General features: G+C 42.5%; 1 protein-coding gene across 1 annotated transcript in view; it reads right to left on the bottom strand.

Moving 5' to 3' along the window:
- Positions 1-7,123, bottom strand: part of LMTK2 (lemur tyrosine kinase 2) — a 41,391-nt gene extending 34,268 nt beyond the window's left edge. Inside the window, exon 1 of the mRNA XM_048320554.1 lies at positions 6,876-7,123. Within this exon, the coding sequence (XP_048176511.1) occupies positions 6,876-7,029 (154 nt within the window). The 5' untranslated portion in view covers positions 7,030-7,123. The remainder of the gene's footprint in view (positions 1-6,875) is intronic.
- Between the last annotated feature and the right edge of the window lie 13,031 nt (positions 7,124-20,154).

Below are 20,154 nucleotides of genomic sequence, written 5' to 3'. Positions count from 1 at the left end.
ACTCCATTAAGTCCCTCATGGGGCAGGTGGGTGGGATGAAAGGCCAAGGCATGTGCATAGACAATTCTTTTGAAAAAGAATTCTTCTTTACAACCATTGACCATCAGAAGTAAGGGTAACGAAGACAGCAACATGGCCATTTCTTACAGAGTTTATCCCCATGAAACAATAAAAACCCCTCTGACACACTCCTTCAACCCATCTTGAGTTCTGGATATATTTCTACAGTGTCAAAAGCCAGTTTCACAGTTAAATGTGTGTTTTGTGGACACATGACCCTGAAATATCACTGTCCTATGCAGTAAGTTACAATATTTTCAAGAAGAAATCTTAGCTATTTCATATCACGACTGGATGTGTAATTCCATGTCAACAATTCTCAGCAAATTATCTCTGTCCTCCCATTTGTCCTTAAAAAGAACGGAAGTCTACCCTGCAGTATAAGCCAGCATTTTTTCAAACTGCTTTATCCCATGCTCCCCCCTAAATGCTTTTACAATGTGCTTCAAGTGAGTTTCTACATCTGCTTAAATCCACTTTGTGTGGAAGAGTGGCACAGGTTACATATCCTAAGGCAAGAATACCCAGGGAAATGCTGGACTCTCCTGGAGCACAGCATCTCGGAACAACACTGCTCTGATCCTCCTGCTTCTGAACACTTGTCCTGGCCCGAATATTGGCTGAACAGTTAGTAACCAGCAAAACTCTGAGCTGGGATTGGTTTTACATTACTGACCTTATTCTATTATCCTACAAGTCTTCCCAGTAATGTCAGAGAATTACTCACACAACAGCATACTGCTCAATTTTAATAAGGACTAAATATAGGCTGGTACTTCAAGTGTTTACAGAGCGAGATCTGTTTGAAGTTTCAGTGCTAGAATCTCATGTTTGCACAAAGGCATCTTAAGACAAGGTAAAAAATATCCATGTTAAATAATTATGTGCCTTATGCCTTCATGGCAGTGTTTCTGGAAAATCTGGGTAGCATTATCATCTTGCAAATGTATCACTGACTCTTCACTGTGTGTATGTATATGTGTGCATATAGGTACATACACATGCTCACAAAATTCTGCTGTGCATACTTTATTCTGTACTGCTAGATGTTGGTTTTGACAATTATTTCCTGCTCAAGTACATTTTTTTTCATCTGCTATATCATTTCTCCAACAGTGAGGCATGGGAGTTGTAGTTTTTTTTGTTTTTTTTTTTTTTTTTTTTTTACACAGGAAAGACCACAATAATTCAAAGCAGCATGAGAAAATCACACATCAAGGTATCTCAAACCACCAGAAAAGCATTATCTGCAGCATGGAAACCAAAACTACAGTATCTCTTTCTCCTGTCATTTGATAGCAATACAAGCTATTAAGATACACTGCCTTTGAAGAGGCTAATTTCCTTCACTTCACAGGAAAGAAATCCATAAATGCAACTTTCATGAGACAGGATTTTCTGGAATCTTGATTTTATAGTAGATGCCTTTCCAATTCCAATGTACAGCTGGGTTAAGAAATGCAGGAAAGAAACGAAAAAGCAGCATTTTGCAAAAAGAGCTTATTAGATCTATTTCTCACCCCTATTCATAGCTAAAGGATGCCTAGGAAGCACAGGCCATAGAGTAAATGACTGATTTTGGAAAACTGGATCTGGTCTACAGTCTGAAAGCTTAAAAGTCAGCACTAAAAAAATCTACTGTTACTATTTTCTGCACATCTTTCATACCAAAGAAGTCTCAGGGTGCAATGGCAGTCCCAGAAGAGTCATGTCACTGTTAAGTCACTACAGTGATGTTTTCTACCAGGAAGGAAACTTTTGTAAGTGTAGCAGTGTTGGACAAGGTGTTACTTTGTACAGCATTTCATACTAAAATCATTCGGAAGACAATTTACTGACAATGTGCTTCCCACCACTACCCTGCCTAAGCTACATATGGCACGACACCTTGCTACAGACAGTGCTTAAAGCACATGTCCAGACTCACAGGGCTATCCTGACATTTTGTACATTTCTGACTATAAAAGTTGACAAAATGTTTCTAGTAGCTAGATGTTGCTCAAGACCTTTCATAACAGCAGTACAATGAAAACAAAGAGCTCACAGAGAGCAACAAAAGCATTGAAGCTTTTGCAAATTGTATCCAGAACCGCATCAAGCTCCAGATACTAAATGCCCACACCAAACAGAAAGGCAGACCCAAAATAAAACCTAAGGCAGACTCCAGTACTCCATGTGCTGTCCTTCTGCTGCAGAACTGCAGTGTTAGTACTGAAACAGAACTGTGATTTCTGCAGCTCTGGCATTACACTGACTGAGGTCCCTTTATCCCACGCAGATAAACCGTGTGTGAATAGTGACTGAAACCAGACTACAGCAAATATTCAATAAATTACTCCCAATCAAGTTTACCAATCCGGAATGCTGGATCTCACAAAATCTTTTTTTTATACAGGGGCACAGCCAGCACCCATCAATGCACCCTTTCAAACCAATGCCCAGCACCTGATGCTGCGACAACAAACCTTTAAACAGTCTCTGATCAGTGCTATCTCAACATGCTGTAATGATAACTGAGGAATTATTAGATACACCCAAGCATTTGAGACAGAAGAAACTGCTTCAGAAAGTGACCTCCTCCTATGAGGACTCCTTTAGTTGTAGCGAAGTCCAGACACTTTATAGCCACAGGCAGAGAAAAGCAAACCAAGCCTGTGAACAAAGCCTTGCGTGGAACATCCCAGCCGGCCAGTCAGCACTGGCTTCCTACCTCAGAGTCAAACTCACAGGCAGAAACAAAAGATAAAAGACAAATTTCCAGCTCTAGTTCTACGATTATTAAATGCTTGGGACAGAACCTGGAAGAAGAAATATAGGGAGAAGTAAACAAGTTCAGTGCTTGAAAGGGGAAGAAGGATAGACCACTCCCATGGAAGGCACATACCATAGTTAAAATCCCCACTTTAAAAGCAAGATTTTTCTTAACTTTCAGTGTTGCTAACTTGCATACACTTAGAAAATTTTCTTATTATGTGCAAGAGTCACAGACATTTTACATGGTACCAAACCGCAGGCCACAACTGCAATTTGGTCCCAGTCTGACAGAACTCCAAGTAAAACATCAAGCCAAACCAACTCCAAAGCAACAATTTTCCCAAGGGGTATATATATACACTACAGAACTCATCTCAACACACACAAAAAAAGTGTCTTCATCTCAAAAGTTTTAACTTGTCACCTGAGGCCAGCTGAGTACACTAGACATAGCTGCATGAATATTTAGATACTCTGGATACTATATACCAATTTCTAACCATCTCTTCCTGGATCCTACATGACCAAGTCCATCAGCAGGGACTCCCTGCCACTGACACCCAACTGGGCCACTCAGTCCCACGCCCAAGGTTCTCAAAAAGCAATCATGTAGGCACCAAGTCCAGCTGCCTCACTTCAACTGATCAGACTGTGTAGTCATCACAAGCGTGAAATTGAACACACCTGCTAAAATTGCTACCACCTATACAAGTTTTACAGGATAATAAAAGTATTTTGGAGTCTTACTTTGTATTTGCAAAGACTTCAGAGAGCACAGAGATGATGAAAAGACTTTGTCTGACATTACACACACACTTGATTCAGATGCTCAGCAGAATTAAGGTCAAGTATGGAAATCCAAGTCAGAACCAAGAGCCTGGATGTGAAGCTTTGGTGGTGGGTTGTGATGCCCTATGTTTGGCTGCTAAACTCTGCTGCAGAAGAGCAGTGCCCAAACATCCTTACTTCAGCCACACAGCTGGTAGGGGAAGTCATGTTAGCCTGATGCACTCAGGGAAAATCAACAACACTGCAGGCTCAAGACAACTTCAGCACTTCAGTCTAGGAACTCCTTTTCAGCACAACTGCCCCAGCTCTCACCTCCAGTATAAAGTCAAACCGTAAATTCAGAACTATCACAGTACGTATCAGTATCCTTCTTTTCCACTCTCAGAATAAATTAAATCTAAGTTAGCCAAAGTATTTTTAGCCAGTAGCATCTTCAACAGCCTGTTTTTTGTATTTTCTACAATAATTGCAAGGAACCTTGCCAGTTAAACAGTTCAAACCTGATTTCATTTACCTCCTCTCCTTATTGTTGGATAAAAAACATATTAAGTCAGTTTAGAAATATAACATCAAAAATGCAGATAAATATAGAACACCTCATCATCTGCTTGAAAAGAGTGGCATCATTCATCTCAATCAGGGCCCTGAGAACCTGACAGGTCCCCAGCCATCCAGTCTGGCAAACTTCCACAGCGTTTCCACAAATTGGAGCACTTTTGCACAAGGAATCCAATCTAGTCTTGCTAGAACCTGCCCATCACCACTTCCAGCATTCCAGCTTCCTCCCCAGAGGAGGAGTTAATTTACTGCAGGTGTATTCCATGAAACAGTCTGTAAAATTCCTTACAATAATAACTACAGGCACTTCCCTTCTTTTTCTGTGGATCCCATCTTTCCTATTACAAGCGACACACATAAAGATGTTTCTCCATTGTCAAAGAAGCAACCACTCTTGTTAGGTGAAGAACTGTGGGATTCTAAAGTAATTTTGAAACCAATTACTAATCATTCTATGAAAAGCCCATTGAATACTTCACAAGTTTTCAATCCATATGTATCAGACCAAGTGTTACAGTGAACTGCAAAAACTGCCAAGGCCCAGAATGAAGCCCACCACCACCTGCCAGCCCCAACACAGGAAATCAAAGCAACCTGTCAGGGACACAAGAGGCACATTCAGAATACGGCTGATTTGTTTTTAAACACAACCCATGACTCTTAACCCTGCAAAATAAAGTCACAGGTTTGTCTTCAGACAGGTTATAAAACCTGCCTAGAGTGACAGAGAAGGTTCAAGCTGAACCAGCCTCATTGTCATCCACTGGGAAGCAATTCAAAGGAAGGAGAAAAAAACAAGGGCCTTGTAGCTTTCCCACTGGTTCCTGCTGCTCCTACAGGTGATGATACAGGACACGTTGCAGCCTAAGAACCTGTTGCACTCAAATCCACCAGGCACACATTATTTCAGTCAGGAGAAAGTCCTCCCAGCAAAAGTGATGCCAGTGAAACTGGAAAAGGCTCCTAGTGAGGCCCTGAAGTTTCAATACTAAATATCCATCAATAAAGTAATCCAAATACATTATCTCTTCTTACATGACAAAGACACAGTAGAAAGCAGCAGCTTCATTTCCTGGAGTCCACTGGGTTTCCCATGACAGGATTTGGGCAATTGGCTACACTTGAGATAACATCCCATGTATACATACTTTGGCCTAAATATAACCAAAACCTACAAATAAAATTACAATATCTCATTCATGTTGTATGAGTCCAATATCACAACATCATAAATATTTCTCTTAGCAGTATTGCAGTTGGCAGACCTGATTCAGTCTTTTAAAAATACAGAATAAAAAAAACAAAAACAAAAAACTAACACTTTAATACTATGTCCTGCAATTTGTCCAATCAGCTTTTTATTTTGAGAATAAAGCTTTTTACCAGTGCCATGGAAGTTATGCTTTGTTCCCCCATCTTTCGAAGGTACATGCATAGTCCTAATAGCAAAGAGGAAATAGTATTAAAAAAAAGGAACACTTTGACATTTCCCTTTCAATAGAAAAATTAACTGCATTTCAAGAAAAGTAAGACCTAGAAACGGCACAAAAAAATTCTCCATACAGAACTGATTCTGCTGTCCTACCTTACACCTCAATGAAAAATTGATATTATTTGGACAAAACTCAAGTATTTTATAAATGAAAAAAATTATCATTTAGCATCAAAGGAAATAAATATTTAACTGACAGATTTCTCCTTTTCAGAAGTTTACCTTTATACAAAGTATGAAAGACCTCAAAGCAAGCTGATGGACGGAGTGACTTATGAACAATTCATAAATGTTCTGGGAAGAAAAATCTGGGAAAGAGACACAGGTCCGAAAATAAAGGAAGTATGGGTTCTACTCCCAGTTTTGATACCTCGTGTGGAAGAGCAGCCAAATTACCTAATCTTTGTGCTTCATATCTTTCCCTCCCCACTGCTCCTGCTCCTCCCTCAACATCTTGTCTATTTAAGCTATACAACTCTTCATGGCTAGAAGGGAATCTCAGCACACATTCAAACCAACCCGACTCTAACAAAATTCAGTCTCAATACAATGTTATACTTGTAAGTCCCAATGAAACGCCAATAAAAATGAATCAAAGACGTAGTTGGTACCTGTGAGTCCATATAAACCTCTGATCAGTCACTCCTGCAACTACGAGGGCATATTGTTTAGCTTGTGCTTTTAAGACAAACAGGAAAATAAGCAGGGAAATCGAAGGAAGCTAGGGTTACCTAACATACGAGAGAAATGTGAACTACATGACTATTTAGAGAGCCCGGCCCGGGGGGGCCGGGGGGGGGGGAATCCGACTAATCTGACCGGAAAACAGGGAAGCTCCGTCTGCCCTGAAGAGCCTCCACCCAGGAACGGGAGTCCCGGTGATTCACAGGCAAAACCAGAAAAAGAAAAATCCCGCCGAGCTCTGTACAGGCGAAAACAGCAGCACTATAGGAAGAAGGTCTGCGGTAAACACACAGAGAGAGCAAGCCCGTAGCTCAGTGCCAGGGGTCTGAGCGATCCACAGCGGGATATCGCTCACTGCCACCGGCAGAGCCGTGACCTACAGCCGGGGAGCCCCAACCGCCCGCCGTGCCCTTCCCGACGCTTCGGCGGAGCCCTGCCCGCAGCACGGGGGAGGGACGGGGGCTCAGAAACCCGCAGTGCCGCCGCTCCCGGGCCCCGCCGCGGAGCCGCACCCCCAGCCCCGCTTCCCCGCGCTCACCTGCACCTGCTGGCGGCAGCGGAGCCGCCTCGCCGCTCCCCACGAGCGGCCACAGCAGAAGGACGAGCCCGAGCAGGTGTCGCGAGCCGAGGAGCCGCGGGCCACCGCCCCCCCGCCGCCCGGCGCTCCCGCCGAGCCCCCCGCGCTGCCGCATGCCGTCCGCTCCCGGACTGAGGCCCGGCGCCGAACGAGGGGCTCGAGGTTCTCAGCGACTCCAGGGAGCCCCCGCGGCAGCCGCCGCCCCCCGGCTCCGCGGCATCGGCCCCGCCGCCGCTCCCCTCACAGAGCCCCACCGGCCGCCGCCGCCATCTTCCGGGCTACCTGACCGCGACGGGGCGGGGCGCGCTGCTGATTGACAGCCCGGTGCACCAATCAACCCGCGCCTCACGCTCAGGAGGCGGCACCACTGGTTGGGCTGGGGCTAATCCGTGATTGGCAGGTGCGTCAGCCAATCGCCCTGCAGAGGGCGAGCTAGGGCGAGGGAAGGCTGCGGCGCGAGAGCCGCGGCGCGCGGTTGCCAATCAAACCGCGCTCGGAGCGGTTGGAGGAGGGCGGGCCGAGGGGGCGGGGCTTGGCCGAGCCCGCGCGCAGGACTCGAGGGCGCGGGGGGAGCAGCGCCCCCTGGCGGCGTAATGTCCCCTTAGGGCCGGTCCGGCCGTGGAGCCCCTTCAGTGCTGGCCCGGAACCGCCCCGCCCCGGCCATCCCTTGGGATCAGCCCTGCGGGAGCAGAGACCCTCCTGCCATCCCTTGGGATCAGCCCTGCGGGAGCGCAGAGCCCCGGCCATCCCTTGGGATCAGCCCTGCGGGAGCAGAGACCCTCCTGCCATTCCTTGGGATCAGCCCTGCGGGAACAGAGACCCTCCTGCCATCCCTTGGGATCAGCCCTGCGGGAGCGCAGAGCCCCGGCCATCCCTTGGGATCAGCCCTGCGGGAACACAGACCCTCCTGCCATCCCTTGGGATCAGCCCTGCGGGAGCACAGAGCCCCGGCCATCCCTTGGGATCAGCCCTGCGGGAACAGAGACCCTCCTGCCATCCCTTGGGATCAGCCCTGCGGGAGCGCAGAGCCCCGGCCATCCCTTGGGATCAGCCCTGCGGGAACAGAGACCCTCCTGCCATCCCTTGGGATCAGCCCTGCGGGAGCGCAGAGCCCCGGCCATCCCTTGGGATCAGCCCTGCGGGAACACAGACCCTCCTGCCATCCCTTGGGATCAGCCCTGCGGGAGCACAGAGCCCCGGCCATCCCTTGGGATCAGCCCTGCGGGAACAGAGACCCTCCTGCCATCCCTTGGGATCAGCCCTGCGGGAGCGCAGAGCCCCGGCCATCCCTTGGGATCAGCCCTGCGGGAACAGAGACCCTCCTGCCATCCCTTGGGATCAGCCCTGCGGGAACACAGACCCTCCTGCCATCCCTTGGGATGAGCCCCTCGGGGACCACAGCCCCGGGTGCCATTCCTTGGGATGAACCCGGCCTATTCCTGCTGCTCTGCGGGAGCGCGATGAGTCCCAGGTTAGAGACCGGGACGGGCACACCACCCTCCCTCTGCAGCCCGAGCGCTTCCAGGGCTGGAGGTGACCTTGATAAATTATTGATACCAGCAGGATTTAGAAATAAAGATTATTCTCCTTTAGGTCTGTGATTCTGCTGAACTTTGAGTACATGAAAATGAGGTGTCAGCTTTAAGCAGCATAAATGGAAGTGTTAATCCTAAGGAATCAGGGGCTCTCTGCAGTGAGGAAATAGGGAAATACCATATGACTAACAAACTAGATTTCCGTTTTCCAAATAATTTAACGAAAAGGCTAATTATGTCAAGATTATATAACGACTTTGGGAGCACAGATTGTCCAAAGAAATGTACAATGAGTGCACCTCTGGGGATTCATGAAAGGAAAGTTTTGTGCTCAAAGTAGTATTTGGAACATGGTGTCCAGGAAGACAAAACATAAACCTAAATCCCCGCTGTCCCTCAGAATTTTTTCTACCATGGGGATATATTTAAATCAAACTACTCTTACCAAGTCTGTGTCTAACCCCAGATATCCTCTGTCTGGTTGAAGACACTAATTGTGTTACCCAATGACCCATATTTTTTGAAATGTTCTAATTAGTTTTCCTTCCAAAGGAAATATTTTAATTGAATTATAAAATGGGATACAATCTTCTGTTTTGTTGCTTTAGTAAATTATTACTAATGCATTATGCTGCTTATAATGAATTACTTTTTTAAAGTAGTCCCAGAATATTGTTTGTCTGGCTGGCTGTGGATTTCATGGATGGGAGGCAAAATGTGATCCCTTCCCTTTAAAATTAGTGATATATAATATACAAGATATAATATGTATGACATAATTGTTTTCATGTACAAACAGCCACCATCTCCAATTAATAGCTCTTTGCTGTTGTGAAACTGAGGCTGGTGATGATACAGCCAGGTGTTTTTCTGTATGTACTCTAAGTACCCAGTGGAAACATCAAGGTTAGTCCTTTATCCTTCACTCTATCCCATTTCCCTCCCATGAGCACGGACATCAGAGCTGGGGCCCCTGCATGCGAGTGTGGCTCCTTTTAGCTGACGTTAGAGCCACGCTTTGTAATGATGGTTATTCAAACAACACCATGTTTCTGTGGTGTAACATGGGCAGAAGCAGGGTCCTGATCACTGCCTTGGGTCTGAGGTACTTCTGAGCTCTGTCACAGACTTCATGCAAATTTCACACAAAAAAGATGTTGAGATTGATAGCAGCCACAGACATGAAGTTTGAACCTTCCTTTGTAGCCTTCCAGCAAGTCTACAATGCAAGGGTGTTCACATTTCACTACTGAAAACAATTCACTGCATCTCAGCACAGCAGGCTGCTTGATTTCCCAACCCACCCTATCATAATTGAATGCTGGGCCTTTGATGTAATTTTCTGATAAAACATCATGTTGTGATATCATCTGGGATGTTATGGCAGCATATCATTACAAGGACTTGTTAGACCACAGTTCTGTAATGACGGGACACTTAAGGTTTGCTGTGAATTAGTCATTGGTTGAAGCTAAATAACCAAACCTTCCAGTCCTTTGTTCTACATGTTAGTCACAGTTTACTCCCTATCTTCAAATACACCACGAACATCAAAAAAACCCCAAAGACACAAAGCCTCATCTCCTATCTCCATCCTCGGGAATGTTAGATTCACCCATTTACAATTTCTGCAATTAAACATTTGTGGTAACTACACGAGACTAATGGGATGAGCAACATAATAGCGAGTAACCTGGAAGGTATAAAATATATTTACTTAAACAAAACTCTTCCTATGCACAAAATGGGACCTGTCACCACGTATCACAGCCTCGCGTTTCTTGATTATGCACTGTTATCATTGCCAAATTACTGAAGTTGCTGTTTGGCGTGGGAGGCGTTAAAACCTTTTTGTCAAGACAGATAATTGGACCAACTAAAGGATGTTGATAGTTTTATTTTCAGTTGGTTTTCTTCAATATTTTTGATAACATTATTGGTGCAGAAGGAGTATTTGTCTAGCAGGCTGAGCAAGTTGCCAGAGGGGTGTTAAAGGTCCTCAATGTAACTGCGAATAAAGCCCCAAAAGATTCACAATTCATTTAATACGAAAGAGCATCACTGAGCGTCAGGAGCCGAGCTGATCACAGGACCCAGCTCTTTATTCCAGACCACTGTTTTAGGCACCAAGATTGGCTTCTCTATTTATGAATGTTGAGACACACACTCTGCTCTCCCTCCCCCCAAAAGAATCATGTCTCATCCTTTCAAATATAACCTTTCTTTCCCTGTCAGTGTTGTCTTTTTGTATTTAACAAACTGATTCACTTCTCCACCCGACAGAGACAAAATAAATATCACTGGTTTTAACCTCTACCTTCAGTTTTCAGTGACCTAATAGTGGTTTTATACAACTGGAGGCTTCTTTCTCCATTCCAACACTCCAGCATCCAGAATTTCACATTTCAAGGAAAACTGGCTGAAGAAAAATGCATTTAAAACAATCAGTAAAAGAAATTTTCTCATTTGTGTCAATTGTTCTCTCTTAGTATCTATCTGTCATCCTAAAATGGGTGTAGGTCAGAACTCTCTGATGTCTTCCCACAAATGATTAAGTTTGCACGTGGAAAAACAAACCTCTGGAATATATGGTGCTGCATATTTTCAATTGCTGGTAGAAAATTTGGTTTGTGTTAATTCTAAAATGTGTTAAATAGAGATCAAACAGCTCTTTTTTAATCCGTTCCTTGTAAATCATTAAGGAATTACATTCTTCTTGGGAAATATTTAATATTTGGATTTGTATCTGCCACTAACATCCTGGAACATTTAGTATAGTTGTCATTTCTGTTGACCCAGAAATACTTAGTGGATTTTGATGGGTCTGACTGGGAAGGTTCTACTTACTTTGGCTTCAAACAGGTAGGCTTTCAATAAGTTTTAACATTAAGATATGAAGATGGATCATAATTGTAAGTGTACCTCAATTAATTTAAATGTACTTTATTTACTCTATTAAATTAAATTCATTTCACTTTAGTCCACTGAACCATTCTATGGAATCAATGGAGTGAGTCAAAAGAATTAATTTTTGTGAAAGAGCATTTAAGTAGTCCCTCAAAAAAAGCATAAGTGCCAACATCCGTATAAATTTATTCTCAACAGTATTCCATCCTGGTTTACAAAAAATAGAGTCAAAAGTGGGTAAATTTCTTTCCCCACATATGACTCTGATGATGTTGCCATCCAAATTGCCAACTCATGCCAATTTTGAAGCTTGCTTTTATGCCACTGACAACTTTCTAATGCTGAAATAGAAGATACATCTGTGGTGATAAATCTGTATTTTAAAGCTTCCTATAGAACCTTCCACCAGGATCATAAGAGAGAAATGATGTGTGTCTATTCCCTCTAAAGGTATAGGAGATTTAATTAATTTCCATTAACACAAAAGGAAATGCAAAGTTATGATTTTTGTGCAAAAAAGCTGTCGTAAAACTTTCTCAGTTACATTAGAAATTCCTTCCACCCTCTCCTATTTATTTTTAGTAGACATTAAACTGTGTGGACTATTAAATTTTGCTCCAGATGCAGCAAAGCAGGACCGAATAGAGTGAGAAGCCATTTAACGAAACGAATGTCTGATGCAGTGCTGATCTAAATATACATTCTATGTGTGTCAAGGGAAAAAAAGCAAACCAGAAAAAATACTCTCACAAACAGACCAAGTAAGAAGCAAGAGATCAAACAACGAGGTTGCAGCTCAGCTTCTCCTCATGCAATACTTTCATGAAGGCAATAGTTGTGGAAGCTGCTCAGCAACTCTCAAGAACTTGTCCTGTCTGAGACCGCTCAAGAAAGCAAATGTCACTGCGTGAGGCTCCGGGTGTTCTTACACTGGAGGTGTAGGTGACAAGAACAGCACTTCTGCAAAGGAACAGTTCAGCACCACTTCTGCCTAAGTGTGAGGGTTTAGTAAAACTACCTACAAGGTACAGAACCAGGCAGCGCCTCTGAGAAACAAACCATCTCCAGGCTGCAGAATGCTCCTGTAATTAGCCGTGTTTAGCTAAGTGTTTGCTGATGCAAACTCTGCTTACACAATGCATTATCTGTTTCTAAACCTCTTGAACAGCAGGAATCTCTTCCTCACAAATCCTTTCAACAAAGGAAGGCAAACTTTTGAGCACAGATAAAATATGATTTGCATGTCTCACTAAATAGAAATTCTAATACTAAATTTTGATGAGTGTTATCTATCACCTCTTGAATGTGTCACCTGTTGAAAGACAAAAATGGTTTGGGATCCTATCAAACAGGGAATTCTTGATCAACCTGTCTATTAAGGTAGTCCTTTCCATTTCCATATGACTTCATACCTAACTTTATAGAAAACAATCAAGAAAAAGTCTCATACAAGTACTAGTTCTCATTAACATTGAGCAAGCTGAAACTCATGGAAGATTAAAGGACAATTTTTTTTACATGCAGGCACCCACCTTTCATTTTAAATATCTTTAATAACCCAATCCTATGCAACTGCTCTAAAATTAAACCAGAAATTATCTTAGACCTCTTGCATTCTCTTTCAACAATTTCTCACTGGCTTCCACACTTAGCTTTAGTGAAAGCATGAGCAAAGGCTTCAGGCCAAGAACCCCTCTGTGTATGGGGGGGAAGCTCATCCCAATTTGGAAATAATTTGTAATACTGACAAAACGAATTTTTGAAAGAAGTACTTGGATGTGGAGGGCAGATCCAGAAAAGAATAAAAGAAGAGTAAGGAAGCTGCTAACAGAGAGACAGCTGGTGTCTCGATGCTTGCAGCTGAAAGCTTCCAAGCACACTTGGAAGAAAAGCACAAGGGTCCAAGATTTAGAGGAAGGTGCAGTTCATTACAGCACTGCAAGGGAAGGATGTACCTTGTACTGAAAAGTTAATGCTTTCTTATGTGTTTTTCTTATATTAATGAATGTTGTCTTCCAGAGCACTGACATTTCAACACGACCAATTACACAGAGAAGAATTGGGTGAATCAAGACATATTAAGCAGGATCAGGAAGAATCTTGTCAACTGAGGAAGGAGCACAAACCAATATATCCTGCACATGTAAACTGGAAAACAAACTTTTAAATATTTTCATTATTTTTAATAATTATTTGTTTAAAAGATCATATTTAGAACAAGAACCATTTACAGAAGGTAGCATTTGGTTATAAATTTCTGTACTATTTGGTAATCAGAAGAGAAAGAGGTAAAAAATACCTCAGTGAAAAATTATTACAGAGAAAGCAATAAAAACCAATGAGCAAAGCTTGTGCCACAGACAAGGAACAACTCACTAAAAACAAATATCAGATGCATTTTAAAAAACCTTGTCCCTCTTAAGGCCAGCACCTTATTTTAAAAGTTTACTTATTAACTGGCTACTTACAAAAACAGACCTGAAATACGTAGCTCATTTGCCTTCTCCTTGCAGTCTGAGAGTCCAAAGATCATCCAAGAATCAAAGCCCTTCTATCTTCCACAATCCCTTTATCTTTTTAATAAAGCTAATCCAACATAAACAGGTTTACAAAATTATGTACCTGTTGTAGTCTTACAGGTGAAGTTGCTTTGCTTGTAGAGTTATAAAATACAGACAAATAAAAAGATTGTGAGAATTTAAGCAAGGCTCATACTCACTATAACTGGTTTTCCAGCTCCAACACTAACAACTTACTGAGCTCAACTCGCCATGGGGGATATTTTTTCCTACCCCTTGTTACAGCATTATAGGAGCATTGCATGTCCTTCACTCTGCACTATATTGTTTTGGCCGTGTCCTGCAAGGGAGTAGAGCTGCTTTTGTGATTGACATTACTCATGTGTGCCAGGATATGGAGAAATATGTCTCATATTTTTACTGATGAACTTTAAGAAAATCCGGGGAATGAGCCCACCTTTTATAAGCATGAGCAACCTGAGAACAAAAGACATTTTTCAAAATGCTCACCTCCTCACCTCACTTCATTTCAAAGCTTTGATTAAAGTAAGAAGGTCTGATCCCATTCATTAAATGTCAATAGTTACAATTTTGCTCTCCAATCCCAGAAAAGAACAATTGGTCCAAATAAAAAAATGCATTTATCTTTATGGGGAACTGGTGTTTTCTTTTGATATCGAAGCAATGTAAAAACCAACAACGGTACCTTAGTGGGATGTTTATGATATATCAGAAAATACAGAATCTAAACGACTTCTGAAGGGCAGAAAGGGGTTTGATGACAATTCGCTGACTACATATGAATCTCATGAATCAACCTCTTACACACTGAGTAATCAGGAAGCAATGGTAGCTGAAAAATGCATTTTGCTTTTCATATTTTCAAATGTAAATTATCGGAACATAAAGGAAATTCAGTCCAAAGGTCCAAAGCTAATCCAAACCCATGGGCTGTAGTATGTTCAGCAAGAGGATCTCTTTCATATCTGTATACAATACCAAAAGGATGTGGTGTTTCAGTGATATGAACTCCAGGGGGTACAGTGACTACCACTGTAAATGGGAGAAAAAACATCGTAACAGATTAAACTAGATATGAAAACAGTTATCAGCACCTTTACCAAAAGTTTAGTTCCTCTGCAGGTGTGTGCTACCAGGGCTAAGTAATTTTGAACATCCAAATGTTTTTAGAACATGGCAGGTGACATACCTATTCCAAGACATTACAAAATGCTAATACCACATCTGCTTAGAACTTCTTTTAATGCAGAAGCAGACTAGGAAGTTTCAAAATAACAAAACCCCCACAACTTTATGTCATAGTGTACTACATAAACATGAAGAATTATTTCCTCTTGGGTTATGGGCATGTGCCATCAGCACACTGCTGGAAAGCTGCCTAACAAGCTGACAACTTCTGAATTACCCCTGTGTGAGCACAGCTCAGGTTATCTATTTATAAAGTCATACCACAGGTGTTGCCTACAGTGGGATATTACAATAAGCAGCAGTTAAAGAGCTTTTCTCATTTTGATGCGACCCAGGTGCTCAGTTGTGCCTTATCAGTCTTTCTAGTCAGTGCTCTCAATTAGAAATTTGGAGAGCCTGGCATCTGGCACAGGAAGACAACAGAAATGAACATTACCATTTCCCAGGGGCCATGGATTAAACATGGCTTGCACCTGCTCTGCTTACTGCTGAGCTGGTAAAAGCAAGATTATCAGTTTTACCCTTTCCTTGGTTAAATTTTACAGCTTAACTATCCACCAAAGTATGGACCACTTTTTAATTTGACCCAAATATATTCTTTATCCCACACAAACCATTAGATACATTTATTTTTCCTAAAGGTGTGTCTCAAAATGCTGGATCACTGAAGATAGGTACAGAAAATGTTATTTTTATCAAGCAAATTAACACAAGTCACATTACATTCCTACACATTAAATACTCCTGTCATGCAAGAAAATATTCCAATGCTCTTTGTGCATAAGCACAACATCAGTGTGTGATATCAGATTTTTCCTCTGCCTAGATTTGCTTATGGTTGTTGGAGATCAGGACAGTTACAAGAGCTTTCCTCTTCACTGGCTGGTCCCACCACTGGTGAAGGGCTTGGACACACATCCCTGCTGCATTGTGCTTTTCTCCAGCTGGCAGACATGAGCCTGGCAGCCATCTGTTAACATTGTCCATGCTGATCTAGATTCCCTGCCTGGGCAGACCCACTGCAGAGGAAATAGCCACTCTGAGGATTCCTGGTCTCACGTACTGCGAGCCTCATCCTGTACATGAGGTGCTAATGGAAGAGAAAGTGGAGAAATGTGCTGGTTTGGCTGGGATTTTCATCACAGTAGCTGGTATGGGGCTGTGTTTTGTATTTATGCTGGAAACAGTGTAGATGTTGTAGTTCTTGCTGAGCAGAGCTCACACAGAGTCAAGGCCTTTCCTGCTCCTCACCCCACACACCAAACAGGAGGATGGGGGTGCACAAGGAGTTGGGAAGGGACACAGCCAGGACAGGTGACCCCAACTGACCAAGGGATATCCCAGACCACAGAGCTTCATGCTCCATGTTTAAAGCTGGCAGAAGAATAGGGAAGGGGGGCACTTTCGGAGTGGTGCCATTTGCCTTCCCAAGTCACTGTTACATGTGGTGGAGCTCTTCTTTCCTGGAATGGCTGAACCTGACTGCCCATGGGGAGTGGTGAATGAATTCCTTGTTTTGCTTTACTTGTGTGTGTTGATCTTCTTTACCCATTAAACTGTCTTCATCTCAACTCATGAGTTTCCTCACTTTTACCCTTTCAATTCTCTCCCCATCCCACCAGGCAGGTGAGTGAGTGGCTGCAGGGGGCTGAGTTTCCATCTGGGATTAAACCACAACAAGAAGAAAGGTCCTAGAACATCAAGCTGATCACTGCAAGGCCCTGTGTGTGCCCCACCATCACCTGCCAATGACTCCCACAGAGATCTGAACAGCTCCAGTTACGGCCTGAACCCAGGCTCACCTCTGTACGCTCTGGTGCTGTGGCACTTATGCAGGTGGCTCAATTAATGCACACAGTTCTCCTTATAGAGCAAATTCTCGAGTGAGAAACACACAGGAGCTCTGCCACAGATTGGTTTAGTGTCCAAAGATCTCACCAATGGATATTGTTTCCCATATCTGCTCTAACTTATTTTCTGCTCTGTCATTCCTGTCCTTGTCTGAAATACACTTTGTCCACTACTGAGAAATTCAGTACCTCTCCAGATGGCTCTGGCTATTTTCTTCCCTTAAGCAGAGTTTGTGCTGCTGTATAGAACTGCATGACATTACAGAATATCAGAGAAAGTAGGTTTAGTGCTGTACAATGAAAACACAATGCTCAGCCCACTGTTAGAGGCAAAAATCTAAATAAGACATAGATATGAAGGTCACCATTTGGAACACAGCAGGTACATAGTAACTTATGGATTTGCTGATCCTATGTTGAAGGAATCTTGCATTTAATGATTTCTAGGTATATATAGATCACTCACATAGAGAAAGAATATTCATTGGTTCAGAGGACCAATAAATCAGTTGTTCTACACTGAAAATGGATTGACAGCAAACACTACACCAGTTGTGTTTTATTTTACTGCTACTGAACAACAAGCAATTAGCATAAGCACTTGTGATAATTACAAATTAAAATATGCAATTGGTCATGCATTTTGTGTATGTAATTTTGAGTCTACTTCATCATCTGGCCTGGGAACAGCTATCATATATAGCCATGTTTATTTACAGAAGGAGACTTACACTGCAACTGATTGTTTTGTGCAGTGATTTCAGCATAAAGCAGACACATTCAAATGGATTTGAGGCAGAACAGTCATTCCTGTGTTCTCTGTCCACTGCATTATTATTGATATGCTTTTGCTTTTTGCTTCATGGAACTATATTTGGCAGAAGAACTCAGGCTCCTGCCTGGTCTTAATAAAAAGTAAAAATTACTGAGGAAGGATGGAACAGAATTCCACAGATAGATTTGCACATGATAGACATACATGTGTAAGAATGCATATAAAATTCCAATGGAACAATGTCTACATTAGTGCTACTAATTCTGTAAGCCTTTAAGCCACCAAGAGAATCCCTCGTTGATTCTGCCCTTTGTTTAATTGCTACAGACTTCAGCAGCAGTTCCGGCCATTCACAGAGAGAAGGGTCAGCCCCTGAGAGACTGATAAGATATTGCAGAGATTACTAGAAAGGAAGAAATACACCCACTTAACAAGGCTATGGAAGAAAACAGTGCCTTTTAAATGGATCTACAAGAAGCAGAAATCAGAATCTGTGGCTATGTTTAGAGGCACAGTATGATCCTATTTACGCAAGGGCCTCAACCCAAACAAGTTGAGGAAACTCCCATTCCCAAAATTAGGAAAAGAAAATGTAACTTGCATTCACTTAAGACTCCTTTCAGACTTTCTCATCTTTCATTATACAGTTTTGTAGATGATTAGCTCCTAACTGAGAAATTAAAGATGAAGCCACTAAGAGTGAAACAAACACAGTATGGGAACGAGATGAGAACCTAAGGAAAATTTCATATCACATTTCCTGAAAGTGAGCTTCTGTCAGAAAGATGATCATGACTGCAATAACAAGCCCCCTGGTTATTCCCAGCAACATGACTTTCAACAGCCTTTGATACACATAATGACAGCTTTGCAGTATTAAAGCTTAATTTGGGGCGAATAGAATTCTTCCTTGATTTTTCTCTCCACAGACTCTGATGCAATTAATTCCCCTGACATTGCTGCTTATAAAACCAGGTAGGTCAAGTTAAAGCAGTTAATAGCAAATATGTATGGACAACAATGATTTTTCCCCCTGCCTGCAGTATCCTGTGCATAATTTTACATAGAATCAATTGACTCTTGTTAAAAATACTACATGGTTTGTGTAATAAGAGGCTGGAATCCTTGATTTTACATAAATATACATTAACAGCCTTAAGAAGAAAATTGCTGCAAGTCAGAACTTCATGTAGCTTTCAGAAACGAGAACTGGATCTAGGTCAAAACTGAATCTTTAAATAAATACCATAAATAAATTGAAGTCTAGACTGCCTAGTTCTGTAAACAGAAAAGATTATTCTGTATTTTCAGTGACATGTAGTTCACATTACAATACAGTTTTGAACAAAGAAGTGTGTGATCACTCATAAAACATTTCCCCTAAATGCTAATGAATCTATGGTGAACTAAAAAGCAGGCTACGATGCTGGGACCTTCCCTTCTGCTCAGCCCTCAAGCAAACATCCCCTGGAAACCCACATTGTGCATTGTCAGGTTATAGAATGAGATGTGAGGTATTGAATAAGGCTCCTCTATCCCACAAGCCAAATAAGTCTTTGCACTTTGATTCTGCAGTCAGAACTTCAACCCAATGCTGACTCATGTGCATCTTACAGGGTCACAACCCTGATTTGGTAATACTGCCTGGCAGTCAGAATGAGAGTTTCCATTGCAAAGTTCATTTTATCAAAAAAACCAGCGTGAATACAATGCTTTGAAAAGACCTGGATTGTTGCTGAAGACTGCAAAAAGCTGAATTACTAATTGCTTTGACTGTAAAGGCACCGAAACAACACATTTTTCTAAGCCAATCAGTCATGCTGATTTGAACCTGGGACATATATTGGCAGGTAGGTACTATTAAAATACAACTGGTGTAATTACAGTATCATCAATACTGTTGTATCCTTGCCATCTCTATTAAGCTGTCTCACGTACTGCTGCATGTGCAAAACTCCCCGAGCTGGAGCTGAAGGATGATGTTCAGAAACAAGAGCACACGTTTGCCCAATTTTCTTCATCGGTGTTTAATTATGGTACTATTTGCAGTGACACTCTTCCTAAGAGCTGAAATCATGGACAAAATCCTATCTACCCAACAGGGTTTCCAGCCCAAGGAGCATTATACAGACTGCACAGAATTACTGCTATGAATCCCACAAGCTGGACTGTTTCACCAGTTTTAGGTAAGACTCTTGTTCACTCTCCATCCTAAAACTGTAGACACAAGATCAAGTGTTTATTTCAGCAGCCACTTTCCACAGGTATAATTCTTCCCCCAGGTGAAACAACCTCCTGTCTCAGCCACCTTTCAGCACAGGCAAGCAAGAAGAACTCTTAGAGATGCAGGTGCCTCACCGAGATGACAAGAAATTTCAGAGTTTCCTCACATTCTGCTGGTGGGAAGAAGGCCTGTACACTCTGTTACCAGTAGGCCAAAAGTTC

Source organism: Corvus hawaiiensis, chromosome 16, assembly GCF_020740725.1.
Source record: "Corvus hawaiiensis isolate bCorHaw1 chromosome 16, bCorHaw1.pri.cur, whole genome shotgun sequence".
NCBI lineage: Eukaryota > Metazoa > Chordata > Aves > Passeriformes > Corvidae > Corvus > Corvus hawaiiensis.
The sequence above is the reverse complement of the archived record's forward strand: the minus strand, read 5'-3'. Positions and strand labels throughout refer to the sequence as shown.